This window comes from Sminthopsis crassicaudata, chromosome 5 (assembly GCF_048593235.1).
Source record: "Sminthopsis crassicaudata isolate SCR6 chromosome 5, ASM4859323v1, whole genome shotgun sequence".
NCBI classification, from domain to species: Eukaryota; Metazoa; Chordata; class Mammalia; order Dasyuromorphia; family Dasyuridae; genus Sminthopsis; species Sminthopsis crassicaudata.
In genome coordinates, this window is record NC_133621.1 from 64015268 (window position 1) to 64033908 (window position 18641).

The window sequence follows — 18641 nt, forward strand, 5'->3', positions numbered from 1 at the left end:
CAGATGAAGAAACTGAAACTCAAAAAACTTAAGTGGCTTGCTGAAGGTCACAGATAATAGAGGATTTCATCTAACATCTTCAGATAATGATGAAAAGGTCTAGAATGATTAAATGCTTGCCCATGGTAGGCAACCAAGGGAGTTTCATAGCTTAAGGGTCAAGTCTTTTTACTTCAAATCTCCAACACTTTTCACTCTATACTTTTGCCTCCTAAAGTGCAATCTACACAATTGGAGGAGGTATCACTGTTGAGTTCACAAAACCACCTAGGATCAAATAAAATCTATAGCACTGGTGCCAGAATGCTCCAACTACTGAATTATTCACTGCTTTTGGATAGATTGAGATTATGTTATTGCGACAAATTTGCCTATAAAACTCAATCTTTTACATATGCTTCATTTGGAAATAAACATTGTCAGTACTTCAAATCATTAATGGCTCTTATTCAAGATCTAAGAGTCTGATAGTCAACTCTTGGTTATCTTGAAATGGCGCATCCCTTGTGGATTCCATTTTTAAAATTGAGTGTCTATTATGTGTTCATAACTCTGTTAAACATTGGGAATATATAAGTGCTTAGTATATAGAAGGTATTAGTATTTTCCATGTTTAGTGCAAGGAAATATAGGAAGTAATGACAGTCCTTACCCTCAATTTCCTCATCCATAAAATAAGACAAAATCAAAACATATGGACAGACAATTTTCAGATGAAGAAATTAAAGCTATCTATAGTCATATGGAAAAACCTCTAAATCACTATTGATTAGAAAAATGCAAACTAAAACAACTTTGAGGTATCATCTCATATCTCTCAGATTGCCTAAAGTGATAGGAAAAGAAAATGATACATGTTAGGGGGGATGTGGGAAAACTGGGATACTAATGCATTGTTGATAGAGTTGTGAAATGATCTAGCCATTCTGGAGAACAATTTGTAACTATGCCTAAGTGGTATAAAAAAGGATGCATACCCTTTGATCTAGCAGTGCCATTACTGTGTTTATATTCCACGGAGATCATAAAAAAGGGAAAAGAACACACATATGCAAAAATGTTTGTAGCAGTTATTTTTGTGGTGGCAAAGAATTGGAAAATGAGTAGATGCCCATCAATTGGGGAATGGATGAATGACTTATGGTATATGAAAGTAATGGAATATTATTGTTCTATAAAAATGATGAGCAGGCTGATTTTAGGAAGGCCTGGGAAGATTTACATAAACTGATGCTGAAAAAAACGAGAAGAACCAGGAATATATTGTACATAGTAACAGCATTATTGTACATTGATCAACTATGAAAGATTTGGTTTTCAGAGGTTCAGTGATCCAAGACAATCCCAGTAAACTTTGAATAAAAAACATCATATGCATCCAGACAGAGAAATGTGGAGACTGAATATAAATCAACACTTGCTATGTTACAGTTTTTTTTTCCTTTTTCTTCTGTTTTTTTCCTCTCATGGCTTTTCCCTTTTTAAAAAAAATTTTTCTGTCCCAACATGATTCATACATGTGTTTTTAAAAAAACATGAATGTACACATATAACCAGAAAAAAATTAAAAGACAAAATCTTTAAGTTTCTTTCCAGTTTTAATGAGGTATAAATCAAGAGGGTTACCAATCTATTTAGGGTAGCACGCAAGTAATTGTTACACAAATTATAAATGTCCTGGAAATTAAAAGAAGTTTGCTGTTACCAAGAAGTAGCAGTGACGACTTTAGTTAGGGCCTTCTAACTCAAAATATTCTTTGTATTCAAGACAAAAGAGATGAAGTGAGAAAAGGCAGAAAGGGTAAGGCATAAAAAACAGAAGAAGTGCAGGGAATGATAGTCTGGTTTTTTAAGGATATAGAGTATTTAAAGGAGGAGAGTATGAGAAAGCTAGGCAGGATTCAGTGAGTGAAAATAATTTGGCCTCCATTGGGTAGGCAATGAGGACATCCTGAAGGATTTTGAAGAAAAGAAGAATCATCAGTGTAGTAAGATAGAAGTTTGAACCTGGAGTCAGGAAAACAGGAGTCTAAATTTGGTCTTAGATGATTACAAGCTAGGCAACTCACTTAAATTCTGTCTACCTATTTCTTCAATGATAAAATGAGAATAATAAAATACCTCCTTCCCAGGTGGCACAGTGGATTAGTCTCTTGGATCTGAAGTTGAGAAGACTCATCTTCCTGAGTTCAAATCCAATCTCAGACACTTACTGTGTTCTCCTTTAACTGTGTCTAAGGTAGACTGGATTAAACAATGGAATGGAATGAAACTGGAGTTGGGGAAGACCTTTTGAAGAACATCAAATGGTATAAGCAAAAAGTAGAAGATCTGAATGTGGCTGTGGAAATGGAAGATGAGCACTTGGAAGAAAAAATGTAGGGATGGAGTCAATAAGTCTCAGCAACTGATTACATTTGGATGGAGTAGGGAGTGAGGTAAAGGGAGAAATCAAGGGTGACAATGAGGTTTTGGCTTCGGTGATTGGGAGAATGTAGGCCATGATTAGAAATAAATTAGAAAAAGAAACAGTTGAAGGGAAAATGAGGATAAACATGGCTGAACAGTAGAATTGAAAGTGAAGTAGAATCAATTGGAGAATGGTTGGGTAAATTATGGTATATGAAGGTTATGGAATATTATTGCTCTGTAAGAAATGACCAACAGGAGGAATACAGAGAGGCTTGGGGAGACTTACATCAATTGATGCTGAGTGAAGTGAATAGAACCAGAAGATCGCTGTACATTTCAACAACAATACTGTATGAAGATGTATTCTGATGGAAGTGGAAATCTTCAACATAAAGAAGATCCAACCACTTCCAGCTGATCAATGATGGACAGAAATAACTGCACCCAGAGAAGGAACACTGGGAAGTGAATGTAAAATATTAGCACTACTGTCTATCTACCCAGGTTACTTATACCTTTGGAATCCAATACTTAATGTGCAACAAGAAAATTGGATTTACACACATGTATTGTATCTAGGTTATACTGTAACACATGTAAAATGTATGGGATTGCCTGTCATCTAGGGGAGGGAGTAGAGGGAGGGAGGGGAAAATCTGGAAAAATGAATACAAGGGATAATGTTATGAAAAAATTACTCATGCATATATACTGTCAAAAATTATAATTATAAAATTAATAAAAAAGAGATAAATAAAAAATTTAAAAAATAAAAAAAAAAGAAAGTGAAGATGTAAATGGAGGTGTTGACCTGCCACTTGGGCAGATGTTGGAGCTGGAAATGCAGATGTGGGAGTCATCCAACCAGGGCCTAGCTTTCTTTATCCAACCTGGCTCATCTTTGGGAGCACAGGGAGAACAACATCACAAAAGAAAATCAGGGTGCCTGACATTTATCTAGCACTTTAAAGTTGGTACAGCCCTTTATACCCATTGTATCACTTCAACCTCAACATGTACACCCAGCCATTCCCATTACACTTTCCCAGAAACTGAAGCAACCCATTACAAATCCAGTCTAGAACAAAAGACTTGAATTTTGTGACCTTAATCAGATTATGATAGAATAGAGATTATGTTGTTTTGTGGTTTTCTAAGTCAATATGGCTTCATCTACAGGATTCCATTTGAGTTCAATTCTATTGAATTAGAACTCTGCTTCAGGCTCAAGGAAGTGTTTCTCTCTTCCCTCAAGAACATGGCTCAAACAGGTATAATTCTGTCTTCTCAAAGATGAATATTATATGTGTCTGAATTATGAAAAATTCATATTATGAATAGATCTGAAAGAACAGCCAACTGATTTTTCCCAAGGAATATAAATGTCTTCCTCTCTCATCCAAGAAAAATGAATGAGAACACAACCAGAGGTTCTATAGTGTCACAATAGAAAAATATTGGAGATAATTTCACATGTCACTGATATGATTGCACCTCCCTGGTCTACAGCACCCTATCAAACTTCCCAACCCAAAGTCAAGGGGGCTGACTTAATGGTGGTTCTGACGTAAATGGCAGCCAGAAAATCTCAAAAGTGTCCCCTCTTGCCATTATACTCTGAAATGGTCCATTCTCTGGATCTACGAATATTAGAGTACATTTTAACTTTTCATCATTTTGTATGATTATAAATAAACTTACTATTCTATCATCATACAAATATAGTCTAATCTTACCTTATTTTGTTTTGTTTTAGTCTGTACTTGTCATTTCAAGGCTCTACACAGAAATTCTTCTGATACCTATCAGCAAATTGTCTGCAACTTTTAAGCTTCAAGAGGCACTGAGATTAGATGATTTCCCCATGACCACATAGCCAGTACAAGTCAGAGGCTGAGCTTGTGCTCAGGTCCCCCTGACTCCAAGAGTAGCTCTCTGTTGACTAGATCATGTTCCTACTCATCTACTATAGATCAGGTTCCCAAGGTTACCACTCACATCATGCTTTCTGGTTCTGCTGCACATGCACCAACTGCTTTTGTAACATTTACAAGGAGAGCCTGGTTTGTTCCCACAAGCAAATTAACAAGTGGCTGGATCCCACCACATCTCCGGATAATAGCTCGATTCTCTGGTTCTTGACAACATTCTCCTAGGGCTCCAACCACATTCACAAGCACTTCTTCAGGCTGATTAGTTAGAAGTCCTACCAAGGTTTCAATAGTTTTGAATTCTCGAAATCTAAGTGATAAGAGAAAACATCAAAATATTTCTGTAGTATTATTTTAAGAATTTTTTTCAATTTTAGAAGATTTTTATTTGAAATTCTTAGGTCAACTAAACATTTAAAAATGCTTAATGAAATTCAGGCATGTACTCAAGCTCTTTATCATCATGTATATTAAATCTGACATTTACTATATTCTATTGGTTCCGATTCAGTATCTCAAAAGAGCTTAGAAACAGAATAATTACTAACATACATCTCAATATATGGGTTAAGTGGTGCAGAAGATAGAAGTATGAACCTAGAGTCAGGAAAACAGGAGTCTAAATTTGGTCTTAGATCTTACTAGCTAGACAAGTCACGTAATTTCTGTCTACCTGTTTGTTTCCTCAATTGTAAAATGATGATAATAAAAGTGCTTCCTCCTAGGTGACACAGTGAATAAATAGGGTGTTGGAGCTGAAGTCATGAAGACTCATCTTATTGTGTCTCCTTGAGCTAGTCATGTAACCTTGTTTTTTTTCTCATCTGTAAAACGAGGTAGAGAAGGAAATAGCAAACCATTTCACCATCTGGGCAAAAAAAAAAAAAAAAAAAAAACAAAACAAAACAAAACAAAATAAGAAACCTAAATGGGGCCATGAAGAGCTGAACACAATGACCAAACAACAAAAAACACCTCCCAGGGCTGTTGTGAAGACTGAATGGGATGACATTGGTAAAATGCCTGAGACACAATAGGTGTATAATAAGTGCTTATTCTCTTCTCTCTCTGGTCACTTCATTTCAGTACAATACAAGGATATTTCAGTTAAATTTACAAGATGCCCTCTTTATATAGAAGCTAAAAACACAGAGAGAAATCAAATTTGAAAATTGTTTATTTATTGTACAAATTATAACACATTTGGATGGAAGTTTTATAGAGGTTGATTATTAGTATATATGTGTGTATATTATATAATGCATATACATAAACACACTAATATACACTATATGTATGTATGTACATGCATACTCATATACACTAATAGGTTTAACAGTATGGATCAGAGATTTAACTTACTCAACTGTGAACCTTAAAAAATTGTTTCTATTATTATTTTAAATAATTAGTTCCTCCCTAATCCTATAGACTCTATTTTATGTATTTAAAAACCACGATTCTGAGAAGAAATCCATAGGCTTTACCAGATTGTCAAAGGCATCCACAACACAAAAATGTTTAAGAATTCCTGGTCTAAAAAAAAAAAAAAGAATTCCTGGTCTAGCTGGAAAACAGGTTTGGTACAGATTTGAACTGGCAGTGCTGGATGGATTACCTTCAGGAAATTGCAAAGCTCCTTTAATGACCCCCAAACTTCCCCTGAAAGCAAAGGCCCATCTTTAAAATACCAACACCCCAGCAATATGGCAACAATACATGGAACACAATAGACTATGAAGAAGAAAAAAATGCTGATAGGAAATGAGCATTTCCCATTCAAGGATATTACACTATGGATAGAGAAAAATCCTCCTTTTAAAAACTATTCCATTATCTTTGTCATTATGATAGTTAGCATGTTTCTAAATATGATTTATGAAAAATAAATATGCTACATTTGTTGTTCTTTGAAATTGAAAAATCAGTCTCAAGCTGTTATCAGTCACTTAAGAATAGACCTAAAGAGTCAATCTAAAGACCTAAAGAGTGGACCTAATAGGAGAGAAAACATAGAGGTTAAAAAAATAATCATAGTGCAAAAGTCATGTCTCAAACTTTTCTTACATTTAATTTTTAACTTACTAAACATATTTGCAAATACATATTTAAGAATAATATTTCTATGGGTTGACAGGATCAATAGGAACTAAGGAATGTTTTGGCTTTTCTACACCCTCTGAAGCTTCATTTCCCATGCCTCCTCCCTAAAATTACCCAGGTCCTAAATCTTTATCAGGTAAAATTGAGACATTTCTGAATTCAAAAGGCTGCCCTGCCTAAAGAGTCAAGCAGCTTCTTTATCCAGTCATCTTACACCAGTTATCTTAGCTCCAGAGGAGGAACAGTTCTCATCCCAGGCTGGGTTCCTTCCCATAGAGCCAAGAACTCCGTTTATTAGCAGATTAACCAAAAGCTGACTGGCTAGGCAGGTAGACAGTGACTTTAGACTTATTTCTATTAGATCAAGAAAATACATATCAATCTTTATACCATTCTCACTTAAAATTAAATGCTGCATCCTTACTTTGTTACATTCTCCCTGCTGATGGCGCATTTCCATATGGCTCCTGTAACTGCTGCTAGCCGCTTTTTATTGTCTGTATTATTCAGCAGAGATGCGAGTGGCTTGAGACCACCATGCTGTCTAACCAGGTCTCGAGTTTCCTCATCTTCAGCACACTAGACAAAACATCAAGGGCAAAAGCACCTATTAGATATCGACAAATTATTCAATCAATTACCATTCCTGATTGGTTGAAAAAGTGACTCTAGTAGTTATAAAATTTCCAATTATTTTTTCCCTGGGAACTCTGAAAATAGAGTTCTAGTTTTGCCTACAGTGAGGTGATCATGTGAATCATAAACATAGTACATGGAGTCTTAAAATCTCTAAATCAGCTAGGAAGCTGGAGTCACAAAGACCTCAGTTCAAATTCTGTCAGATATGTGACTAGGCAAGGCACTTAACCTTTCTGGGTCCCAAATTCCTCATCTATTTAAAAAAAAAAAAAAGAGGGGGCTGGACTTAATGACATGCAAGATCTTTTCCAGCCAAATTCTTTGGGATCCTATGATTCTTTCAGATTTACAACTTCTGCACTTAATAAACCCTGTGTGTATCTAGTACTTTCAGCTCCCTTGTCAATTCATATCAGAATCTGATTCTTCCAAAGCCAGTTTTACCACTGCCCCTTGTACACATAGCAGTCAGCCCATCAATAAGCTGGTCACAGCTTTTGTGCATCATGATAGTAAATTGCAATGGAAAGAGAGCTGTATTTGGAGGCAGAGGATTTGGGTTCAAATCTTAGCGCAATATGATTTTGAAGAAGTCGTTTCATGTCTCAGTTCTTTCAGCTATAAATAAGGGTCTTGGACTAGATGATTCTTTTCCAACTTTAAATCTATGATCCTATGACCTAAAGACTACTTAATGTTGAATTGGATGACCTCACAGATCCCCTCTATTTATCCTATGAACTTTGAGGATAAAAGACTAATTGTTGTGGGAACCTATGAAAATCTAGCTAGTAAAATTCAGCAGTGTGGTCAAATGTACCACAGTCTCTTAGTTATGGTAGGATGCAGATCTTTAGTTCCAATTATAGACTTCCATCTTTTTTTTCTCCATCTATTTGTAAACACCTTATCAATCAAATGCTTTAGGGTTGGATTAAATAGCATCAGAAAGTATTTTTTGCAAGTATTAAATGGATTCCAAATTATAGTCTATTATATAAATGCCACATTAAAAATTAAACAAAACTACCAATCTTTGCATCTAATAATCATTGTCAATAATCCGGGCACATAACAGATTTCAAGGATATTTTATTCCCTCTCTCTGTTACTTCTTTAGGTACCTTCTCCAACACCTTCTTTTGGGCTTAGATAGCATTCCCTTAGCTACTTTATTCAATATTTATGTCAAGGGTCACTTCTTCTAAGAAACCTGATCTGATTAGATTAGATTAGAAGTAATTAAAGTTTCAAAGAGAATGTTTACTTTCTACAACCTTTCCCCTGTCTGTCAAAAAAAAATCCTTTTTTAAAAATGAATAAAATAAGGGAGCAAACAAAAAAGTAATATACATGTTTATCCATTTATCCTCATTAGAATGTATTTCCAAAGCTATTGTATAAAATAGTTTTAACAGAGGCAAAAAAAAAAAAAAAAAAAAAGAGGAAGGATGGGGGGAGAAATGAAGAAAAAAAGCAGAGTTAGTTTAATAAAGTAAAAATGTATACAAAGCTACCTGAGGATTCTATAGCACTTATTTATAATAAAATAAAATAAAATAAAATATTTTAGTAATTCAAGTAATTAATAATTTAGTAATTCAAGATTTTAAGTTACAGAACAGGTGCTGATCTGCACTGATAATGGTAAATTATTCTTATTTACTTTCAAAAGTGAAGTTTTAATAAAATCAAAGGAATAGTCAACAGATGTAGGGGCCAAGACATATAAAAATACCCTGCTGACAGGGACACCTCCTTACACCCTAGGGTATGACAAGAATGTACCACCATCCCCTAGTTAATTTATGTAGGAGCTCTGGGTGGGGATCTCTGTATGGGGGTCTCTGGGTTCCATCATCTTCCCCCTTTTCTTCTAGCAGGGGTAGAAGGCCAGGGAACAGGGACAATGGTCGCAAATCTTCTGAAACTGCTTCTTGCTGGAGAAGGGGGTAGATCTGGCCCTATTAAGTGATGCCTCAAGGTTAAATGTCCATGAGGGAGGAGATGAGAATTAAGAACCATATATGCCTACAGGTGTTGTATATGAAAAGTCTGTCCTATCTTGTCCAATAAAAAGGTTGTATCACCAGTAGACAGGGAGAAACTCAATCTGAGCTTTTTTGTGAGAGGAAATTGAAGAAAGAATTTAGTAATGGGGGTCAATAGACACAGAAGCCAGGAGCCCTACTGGAGAAAAAATTTAGAGAGATGAGATTTTCATGAAGTTCTGATTCTACCCAGCCTTTTCTAGGAAAAGAAGTTGGGCATTGGATAGAGAGGTTGGCTGGTTGAGGGAGTCTATAATTAGAGATAAATTTCTTACAATTTCTTCAGAAATATCAAAATGAAAGTGAAGGCTCATTTTTCAGAGAAAGGGATGTCTCTCAGAGGCATAGATGGCCGAAGTCAAGCTTTTTCCAGCCTGACCAAAGAGTTATCTCCTCCCTGGTGGGAGCCCACAGGATAGGAGAGGGAGAGCTGAGCAGAGCACTAAGAGCAGAGCCCTTAATCTTGGGGTATGTGGTTAAAGAGGCAAAGAAAATGGTTTAAGAAAGATGGGAGAAAACACCTAACCTGGAGAGAAACTGATTCATTTTCTCCATCTTCCTGAAGGTGTTTCAGATTTAGTTTCAATATTCAAAAGAATAACAATTGGGTCCCACAAATAGTTTTATGTTGTCACCTCATTTTGAAACATTTAAGGACCTTATTCCATACAGATATACACATCTAGTAACAAGTAGATGACTAGGACAAATACTCGTTTACTTAATGATGACACATTTTCAGACTGAAAATAGCAATATATTTGCTTTGGGTTTGTGTCTTCTACTGATAACTTGCTCTGATTATAGAAATCTACTAAAAGAGGAAATACTGGCACAAACAGCCTCAAACTGGTCCTGCAAGCTTTTAAGCCTAATGGCATATATATGGCATATATAAAGCCTCCTTAGTTCTGTTCCACTTCAGGTGAAAGTCACATTTGAGGACCAACCATGCAGTAACAATTCCAGACTCAGAAATAATCAGGTGGGAAACATTCCTATTCAAAGACACACAATTGGAAAACTGAGCCATAAGGAGTCACTTTAAGTGAACTGCTCTAAAAAGTAAAACCAATCCACAGAAAGTTTTTACCTCACCCCCTCCTTTCCACATGCACAGTCCAAATCTCAGTTCTACAATCTCAGAAATAACTCATTATTTATCAATTAGTATATAATGAATCTCATCACTCAGTAATGGTCCCAACTAGTAAAAGGGCTTGAGTTTCCCCATACTGTTCCCTTCAATGAATTCCCCTTTGGTATTAGGGAGTAAACAAGGCCATTCAAATTCAGATAGTACATGACATCACAAAAATGGGTTGGAGTTTCATACAATTTACAATCAAGTTCCCAATTTTAACACACCCAACAATTTAAAAATTGTTTTAAAATTAAAATTAGTTTTGGTTTGTGAGACTAGATGTTCCAATTAGCTCCAATTACTTTTTAGTTATTTCCTAATTCATACAAACCTTTTCTCTTTTTATGAGCTAGAAAAGGTTTAAATATCTCAAATCTGTTCCTGCCTCAAGCAAATGAAGGCTGGGTTAGTGCAGAAGTTTCTAAATGGCAGCAAACTGCTTTTAAATTCTCAAATCCTCTATCCCCGGTGTCAGATTACAGCTTCCTTGTTCCTTCTTTAAAACCCAAGTTGAAATTGGTTGTTCCAGCTTTGAATCTATGAATCTAGCCAGCCTCAGCTGAAAAGGTCATTGGTCATACCTGATAGATGGCCATGGCACAATGTTCCTGAAGCACCTCATTTTCACTACTCAGATTTTTCACCAGACTTTCAATTATCCGCTCTGCTTTGATGGCTGCACGATAGTGTTCCTAAAAATGGAAGTTAAAATACAATTGCATCTATTTTATTATAAACATACATAATGCATGTATTTATGTATAGTAATTAAAAAGTCAAACAAATTTTTAGCTACTTTATAAAATTTTAGAAAGAAATTTCCTTTCAAAAATATATCCTGATTTTTTTTTTTAGTAAAATATTTGTCATAGGCAATCCATTGTATTTTGTCAGGCCAGATCCTAGGAGGTGAGGAAGTTAAGGAAAATCTCTCTACTAGAAAGATTTATTGATCTTGAGCTGAACCAACATTTTTAACCCTCCTCCACGTTAGAAGAGTATGGTTAAAAAGTGCTACTGCACTCCCTCTCACCATATACATTTATTCCAATTCTCTTATCTCAATGACAGTTTTCTCTTATAAAAACAGATAATTTGATAAGAGACCAGTATGCAGATTGCCCAATTTCAGTTTCATGCATCTGTGGTAACAAAACAAGAGTTTAAATAAAAATTTATAAAATTAAAAAAAAACTACTTCGTGAATTAAAACCCAATCCTTATAATGGAAAGTTCACTTTCAAATTGAGCAGTATATAAATTTCATCTTCATCCAGGGTTTGGGGGCTTCCCAGTAAGAACTTAATTAATTTGGAAAAATCTTATTTTAATACAGCTCATTATTATATGGACTGAGATATATTAGGACTTAACAATGCCCAACCATTACCACCCAAAACATTACTTATAAAGCTAAAACCCAATATAAAATAATAAGCAAGTGCTAATAATTTTCCCCTAGAACAGTATAATAAAGGCTTCCTACTGTTGCTTTACCAGTGCTATAACGAGGAATGCTTTCACCCAGTGTAAAAAGGCAAAAAACGTATCCTGAACTGAGGGAGAAGGAAGATAGATACTTTCTAGAAAATGGGGTAGAAAATCATAACTAACTAATATGTCTTACTAAGTAGGTGCTTTTCATGCTATGTATGACTGTTCTTGAATCAAGGCTCCTGGGGATGATAAGTACTGACATGTTTGAAGAAGAGTTATAACCATGTGTGGGGGCAGGTAATCTCAGGAGTTTACCATCACTCATTTATGAATTAATCCATGGATGCTTCTCCTATGACTCTAAAGAATTGACTCAGGGCATGGATTTCCCAAAAGACTCCACATAAATGTGGTAGTGCCTGGTACAAAGCCCTGGTTGCAACTCTGGTCTTTACTCATAACATCCTAGTCTGACATTCTCCAAGAGCATTTCATTTACTTGACACAGTATATACTACAATGGTCTAAAAACAAAAGATGAGCTTATTACAATACAATACAATCTCTAAAAATTATGGTATGTTCCATAATTATCTTGAATATGAACCAAAGACAACTATCCAGAAATCACTCTAGAGTCATTGTAATGTATTTTTAAAGCTCAAGAAACCTTGAATTTCCTTCACTCTATAGTAAGTGACAGCAAGAGGGATCAATTTGGTTCAGCGTACCTCTGATGCACATTCTTGTAGGGTCCCCACGACAGGGATTAGCATGTTCTGATGTGGAGATTTCAGCAATCGAGCCAACCGAGGAATGCCCCCAGCTTTTCGAATGGCTTCTTTGTTTGCATGGCTCTTACTGCAGCTCCACAGTGCCAAAGCCCCACATCGGGCCACTTCTACGTCCTTGATCTCATATATGCTATGGTAGTGACCAGGATCTGTTTTGCCCTGGGCGTAGTCCAGCAACTCAACCTGAAAGAAGTATTTTTATTATTTTTTTTCTATATCTGATAATAATCATCCCTGCAGTTCAGAAGTACAAGTACTGCCCATCCTCATATGGATAAAGAAACCATGACTTGCACACAAACACACAATGTCCTTCAGAATTGTGATTGTGAATCAAGCCATTGCTTTATATTTCTACAAATATCATTCAGTAGTCACAAATCTCACCACCATCAGTACATTTAAGAATTTATAATGTGCTAAATAGCTGCTAGTAAAAAAAAAACACTAAATTATGGGAGGTACGTATATTCTCTCCCCAGAAGGAGTTCCATTCCATTAAGATCTTATGTCCTTTATGCAATTCTTTCAAATATAATCAGAATATTTATGAGATATCTTTGGTTCTAGTAAGTGAGACTCACATTAGTTAAGAGCAATGCAGAGATTTCTGAGACGTTTACCAGTTTTCCTCAAGGGAAAAATTATGTGGAAAGAGGTGATGTCAATGATGAGTAAATAACATTTGTCAGCACCATAGGTGCTGATGCCATGCAAGGAAACAGGAAGGCATAGCTCTGGCTCAGCATATTTGCACCTGTTCTGACTCTGCTGATAATTTGAATCTTTTAGCTAATGTTGATGAGAAGATTAGTGCTGAGCCACTGGGAACAGTAGCTACTTGTTCACATCACCTGGACAGCTACCTCAGATCACCAAAATTATCTGGTACGCCAGCTCTGTGTCTGAACTGCAGTTTTGATGTCTGATGAGACAAAGGGATCTGAAGGGAATATTTTCTTTAAACTTGTCTCTTCTGTCTCTGTTGAGTTTGTTAGATATGTCATGCTCAAGTGAACCATCTCTAGGTCAATTATAAAATATTTTTGATAATAAACATCAGATCCTTCACATTAAATGAGAAGTTGATAATAATGTTAGATTTGGAATAAAAGAATAAAAGAGAATTTTGAGTGAAAGATCTATAAGTTAAATTTTGTATTAATAAATTAATCATTTTAATTAATGAATTTAAGGTAGTAAAATAGCAAAAATTATATGTAAGGTATTTTTAAAAATATTTTATCAAAGCTTAATTTCTAACTAACTGTGGTCGACTTGCCATCTGCGGGGGGGTGAGAGGGAAGGAGGGGAAAAATTGGAAAAAAAAAGTTTTGGCAATTATCAACGTTGTAAAATTACCCATGCAAATATCTGGTAAATAAAAACTATTATTATTTAAAAAAAAAGAAAAAATTTCTAACTAACTGATCTTGCCTAAGAATTCCACATATTTATTTTTAATTAATTCAAAATATAAGTACCATAATAACAGCAGTTCAATCACTATTCTAATCCTCATCACAATTTTTTCTTTGTCCATTCAATTTTCCCCCACTTCACATAATCACAGGGTTTATTCATATTGTTTTTTTTTATTTTGTATTATTTTACAAAAATCTTTTAGACGTCTTAATCTATTTCTCTTATTTGTCAGTATGAATGAAATTATGATATTACATTCTACTACTCTTCCCTTAAGGCTTGAAAATGCATTTGCTTCCAGTTATCTGCAAATACACATAATCACGTTTTAAAAAATTCTTGAAAAGATAGTTCTTTTAAAATTCTTGATAAAACTTTCAGTGCATATGGCCAATGATGGAATTATAGGTCAAAGGGTATGATTTTTTTGGTAACTTTCATTGAAAATTTTTCTCTCCAAAAAGATTAAGGTTTGAAATTCTTTCAACAATTAATTTATACACTTATTTCTCCACAATCTTTCTAGGATTAAATTTCATTGCTCTTAATACATATTATCTATTCATACTCTTTAAACATTTATCCATTGTTGACTAGGAGGTATCCCTGATCATTGTAAACAAATATATTTTTATTTCATCTGTCATGTTTCCTATAAATATGTCCCCAATCTTTTTTTTTTCTTTTAATCATCTTTTTTTTTCTGTGAAAAGCATGAAAATAAACATGGCACAGTGCACCTTAAGAGGCAAAAAAACCTGAATATTAAGTCTCACCTTTTGAGCTGGCTGTGAGACCCTGGGTAACTCACTTAGTGTCTCAGTAAAACTAGAATTCTCAGAGAGGGGCACTGATCAGCTTTCATACAGAGTTCTATATAGCAATGAAATGACAAGTCTAATTAGTCCCTGTTGCCCATTTCTTATATTTCATAAAAGGATTTTTTTTTAATTTTCACTAGACACAAGCATATCAATCATATGCAAATGGATGGCTAGCTGAACACATCACTGAGCCTAGAGTCAGGAAGATAGGAATCCAAACCCAGGCTCAAAAACTTACTAGCTGTGTGACTTTGAGCAAATCATTTTACTTTTCACTGCCTTAGTCAGCTCTCTAAGTGGGAAGATACAATAATAGAGCTCTCCATGTCACAGATTTTATATGTCCTTACTCAAAAAGGGTTCAATTGAAGGTTTACTGGGAAGGAAAGATTTGGCCATGACCAAAAGTTTGAGAACTACTGGGCCTTCTGCTATGTTTCTGAGTCCAGAGTGTTGTTATTTTGGTCATTTTTCAGTCATGTCCAACTTTGTGATCCCATTTGGGGTTTGTTTGACAAAATTACTGGAGCAATTTGCCCTTTTCTTCTCTAGCTCATTTTACAGATAAGAAAATTGGGGCAAATTGGGCTAAGTGACTTGTCCTGGGTCCTACAACTAGTAAGTGTCTGAGATCAGATTTGAATTCTGGAAGATCAGTCTTCCTGACTCCAGGACTTACACTCTGTCCATTGTATCACGGAGTTGCCTCAACTCCAGTTTAACACATGTTTATTCGTTAAAACCACAATATTGCTTAAAGTGATTTTGTTCATATTTAGGAAGATGATGGAATGAATTAATGAGTAGTGAACATTTCTATATTGCTTTTAAAGAGTAGAAGTTACTTAGGTGCTAGTAGAGCAAAGGATGCCAAGTACCAATGTTGTTAATGTAAATACTTGGGGAAAGATCATATTAAGGAAATATGATTTTAATGGAAAGAATCTTTTGAAACCACACACAGAGAGAGCTATACCCTGAGAGGTGATAAAATTAGACCCCAAGAGTAAATTAGAACTTTTTGAAAGAGAACTCATTTTCAAGCTAAATTAGACCCTAATAAAATATTACTTCAATGAACTGAAATTAATTGTTTTAATTTCACACCTCAGTAGCATTTAGTCCATTTATCATAATATTTATGCTTCTTACCAATTTCTTGATGCCACCATGCTGTCTCACTGTCCTCCGGGCTCTTTTGAACTTGGCAACATGGGCTATTGTTTCAGCTGCCAAACATTTCAGATTTTTATCTGGAGAATCAAGTATATCCACCATAATTGGTAAACCTCCAAGGTCAACAATAGTACGTCTGATCTGAGGATTGTGGCTAATTTCCTTCAAGATTTTTAATGAACCAATCTAAATGGGGGAAATGTTATAAGCAAAAGCTCATTTAAGATTACATGACAAAGTCTACATTAAAATAATTCCCATGCTAAGCTAAAATATTTTTTCACTTTTGAAGGCAGCTGATCTTTCCAAACTAATTGCGTATTCTTTCTCATCACCCATGCTATGATCCAACCAAACTCTTATTTGGTATCCTGTATCTAGGTACACTCACACACTCATACACACATGTAACATACACACACATACATATTATATACACACACACATATATATATATACATACATATACATATTTCCATCTTCTGTCTCCATGCTCTATCTCCCATACCTGGAATAAATTCTGTCCTTATGTCTCTCTTAGAATCCCTGATGATTTGTTGTTATTCAGTCATTTCAGTCTTGTCTGACTCTTCATGACCCCATTTAGGGTTTTCTTGGCAAAGATACTAGAGTAATTTGCCTTCTCCAGATTATTTTACAAATGAGGAAACTGAGGCAGACTGGGTTAAGTGACTTGCCCAGGGTCACACAGCAAGTAAATAACTGAAGTGGGCTTGGTACTCTATTCTTCTTGAGCCCATATCTAACACTCTATCCATATTGCCACTTAATTGCCTCATAAAAAGTATTAAAGCATTTAACATGCTATTTTGTACTTAAAGCCTATCCAGATTTCCCAACCCCAAGTGCTCTGGGCCTCTCCCTCAAAATTACCCAGTATTTATTTTGTATTTATTTATATGTGTACCTATAATTTCCTCAAAATAGAATATAAACCCGAGGGCAGGAACTGGTTTGTTTTTGTTTTATTTAGTGTTCTTTTTCTGTCTTTGTATCCTAGGCACAATTTCTTGAAAACACTGTCAGCACTAAACTAATGCTCATTGAATAAATGCCCCCAGGAACCTGATCAAGAAGAACTGAATCAGCTTAGTTTCTTCATCTCTCTCAATTCCCCGCACCTCTAAGACAGCACCCAGACCCACCACCTTTTCATGTCCTGGCTGACCTCCGCTCAATACCCTCCTCACCTATTTTCAGCTCCCTTTTTTGAGCTGTTTTCCCCTCCTTTGAAGACAGGGGCAGCACTTAACACAGTGCCTGACACAGAGTAGGCACATAATACATGTTTATTGACAGGCTGACAAAGAATGAATGATGAGCACTATCCTTTCCATGTTTCCAAACAGGAGAAGACTCCATCATGTATCTTATTCTTAGACAATATAGAAAAAGAGATGCATCATCCACTGCCAGCAAAGCTACTACTCACCTTACATTTGACATCATCTGTCTCAAGCAAATTGATTAGGACTTCCAAACCTCCAACATCTCTGATAGCCAACTGACAGGTTTCTTGGGATAAGTTGAAATCTCTCATTGAACACAATGCGATTACTGTAGCTGTCTGATTTCCTCCCTACAATAAGAACATAATTGTACAACTGCACCCACATTTTTTAACATATCATATATTTTTAACATATGTAATACATATTTTAACATTAACCATCTTTAAAAAAAGGCAAGAAAAATTAAAAAATGGAAAAAACCGCACTCAGAGTTTACCGTTTTCTGTTTGGAAGGTCGATAGTATTTTTCATTATGAGTCCTTTGAAACTTTCATGGATCATTGTTTTCATTAGTTAAATTTTCACAGTTGATTTATCATTATGGTATTACTGTTACTGTGCACATTGTTCTCCTAGTTTGGATCACTTTACTTGGCATCAGCTCATAAAACATTCCAGGTTTTTCAGAAAGCACTGTTCTTATCATTTCTTATAGCACAATAGTATTCCATCACAATTATATACCATCCAGTTCGGCAAGGGGATCCTCTTCTTACTGGTCTGGCTAAGGGTGAATGGAGAACTTTAATTTGGTTGCAGTGAATCAATTTCCTGTGAAGTGCTTCAAGAAATTGAAAAGTTGATATTTTACCTTTAAAATACATAGGTTTTTGTCTAAAACTCAGCAGTTGTTCAAGATTACAACCCCTCATTCCTGTCCAAATGTACCATCATTCAGTTCAAATACTCTCCAATCAGGAAAATACTTGTCTAAAATGGGATTGCATTTTGATCTATCATGCAATAATGTTATACATGAACTTTATTTATATGTTACATATATGACAGATATGATCTTGAACCTATTCTAAATATTTTAAAAAGCCAAATATATCGACTTAGTCTATCATTTTTAACAAAAATAAATTGTGTATGGGCACCATAAATGCATTTTTTCTTCTTTGCACTGTGAATATAGTTTAATATATATTCAAAAGGAAACCACAATAAAATATTTTCTTTTTTTTTCTAAAACAATAGTTCCATGCACTACTGCTTGGTGGCCCCAACAACTATTTCTACTTATATATGTAACCAGTGACCAAAAAGTTACATAAAAAAATTTTAACAAACATGGAAATGATTAGATCCTCATTAAATTCACACAAAATCTACATCGTGCCATTATGCTTTTTGAAATCTGATCCCTTGGATGCAAAATAAATTCTACTG

General features: G+C 35.1%; 1 protein-coding gene across 2 annotated transcripts in view; it reads right to left on the reverse strand.

The window, feature by feature from the left end:
- ODAD2 (outer dynein arm docking complex subunit 2) overlaps positions 1–18641 on the reverse strand; it is a 218145-nt gene that overhangs the window by 119357 nt on the left and 80147 nt on the right. For both annotated transcript variants that reach the window (XM_074267006.1, XM_074267007.1), the window contains 6 exons: positions 17390–17536; positions 15913–16122; positions 12449–12694; positions 10862–10972; positions 6871–7025; positions 4411–4653 (listed from right to left, as the gene is read on the reverse strand). In XM_074267006.1, the coding sequence (XP_074123107.1) occupies positions 4411–4653; positions 6871–7025; positions 10862–10972; positions 12449–12694; positions 15913–16122; positions 17390–17536 (1112 nt within the window). The remainder of the gene's footprint in view (positions 1–4410; positions 4654–6870; positions 7026–10861; positions 10973–12448; positions 12695–15912; positions 16123–17389; positions 17537–18641) is intronic.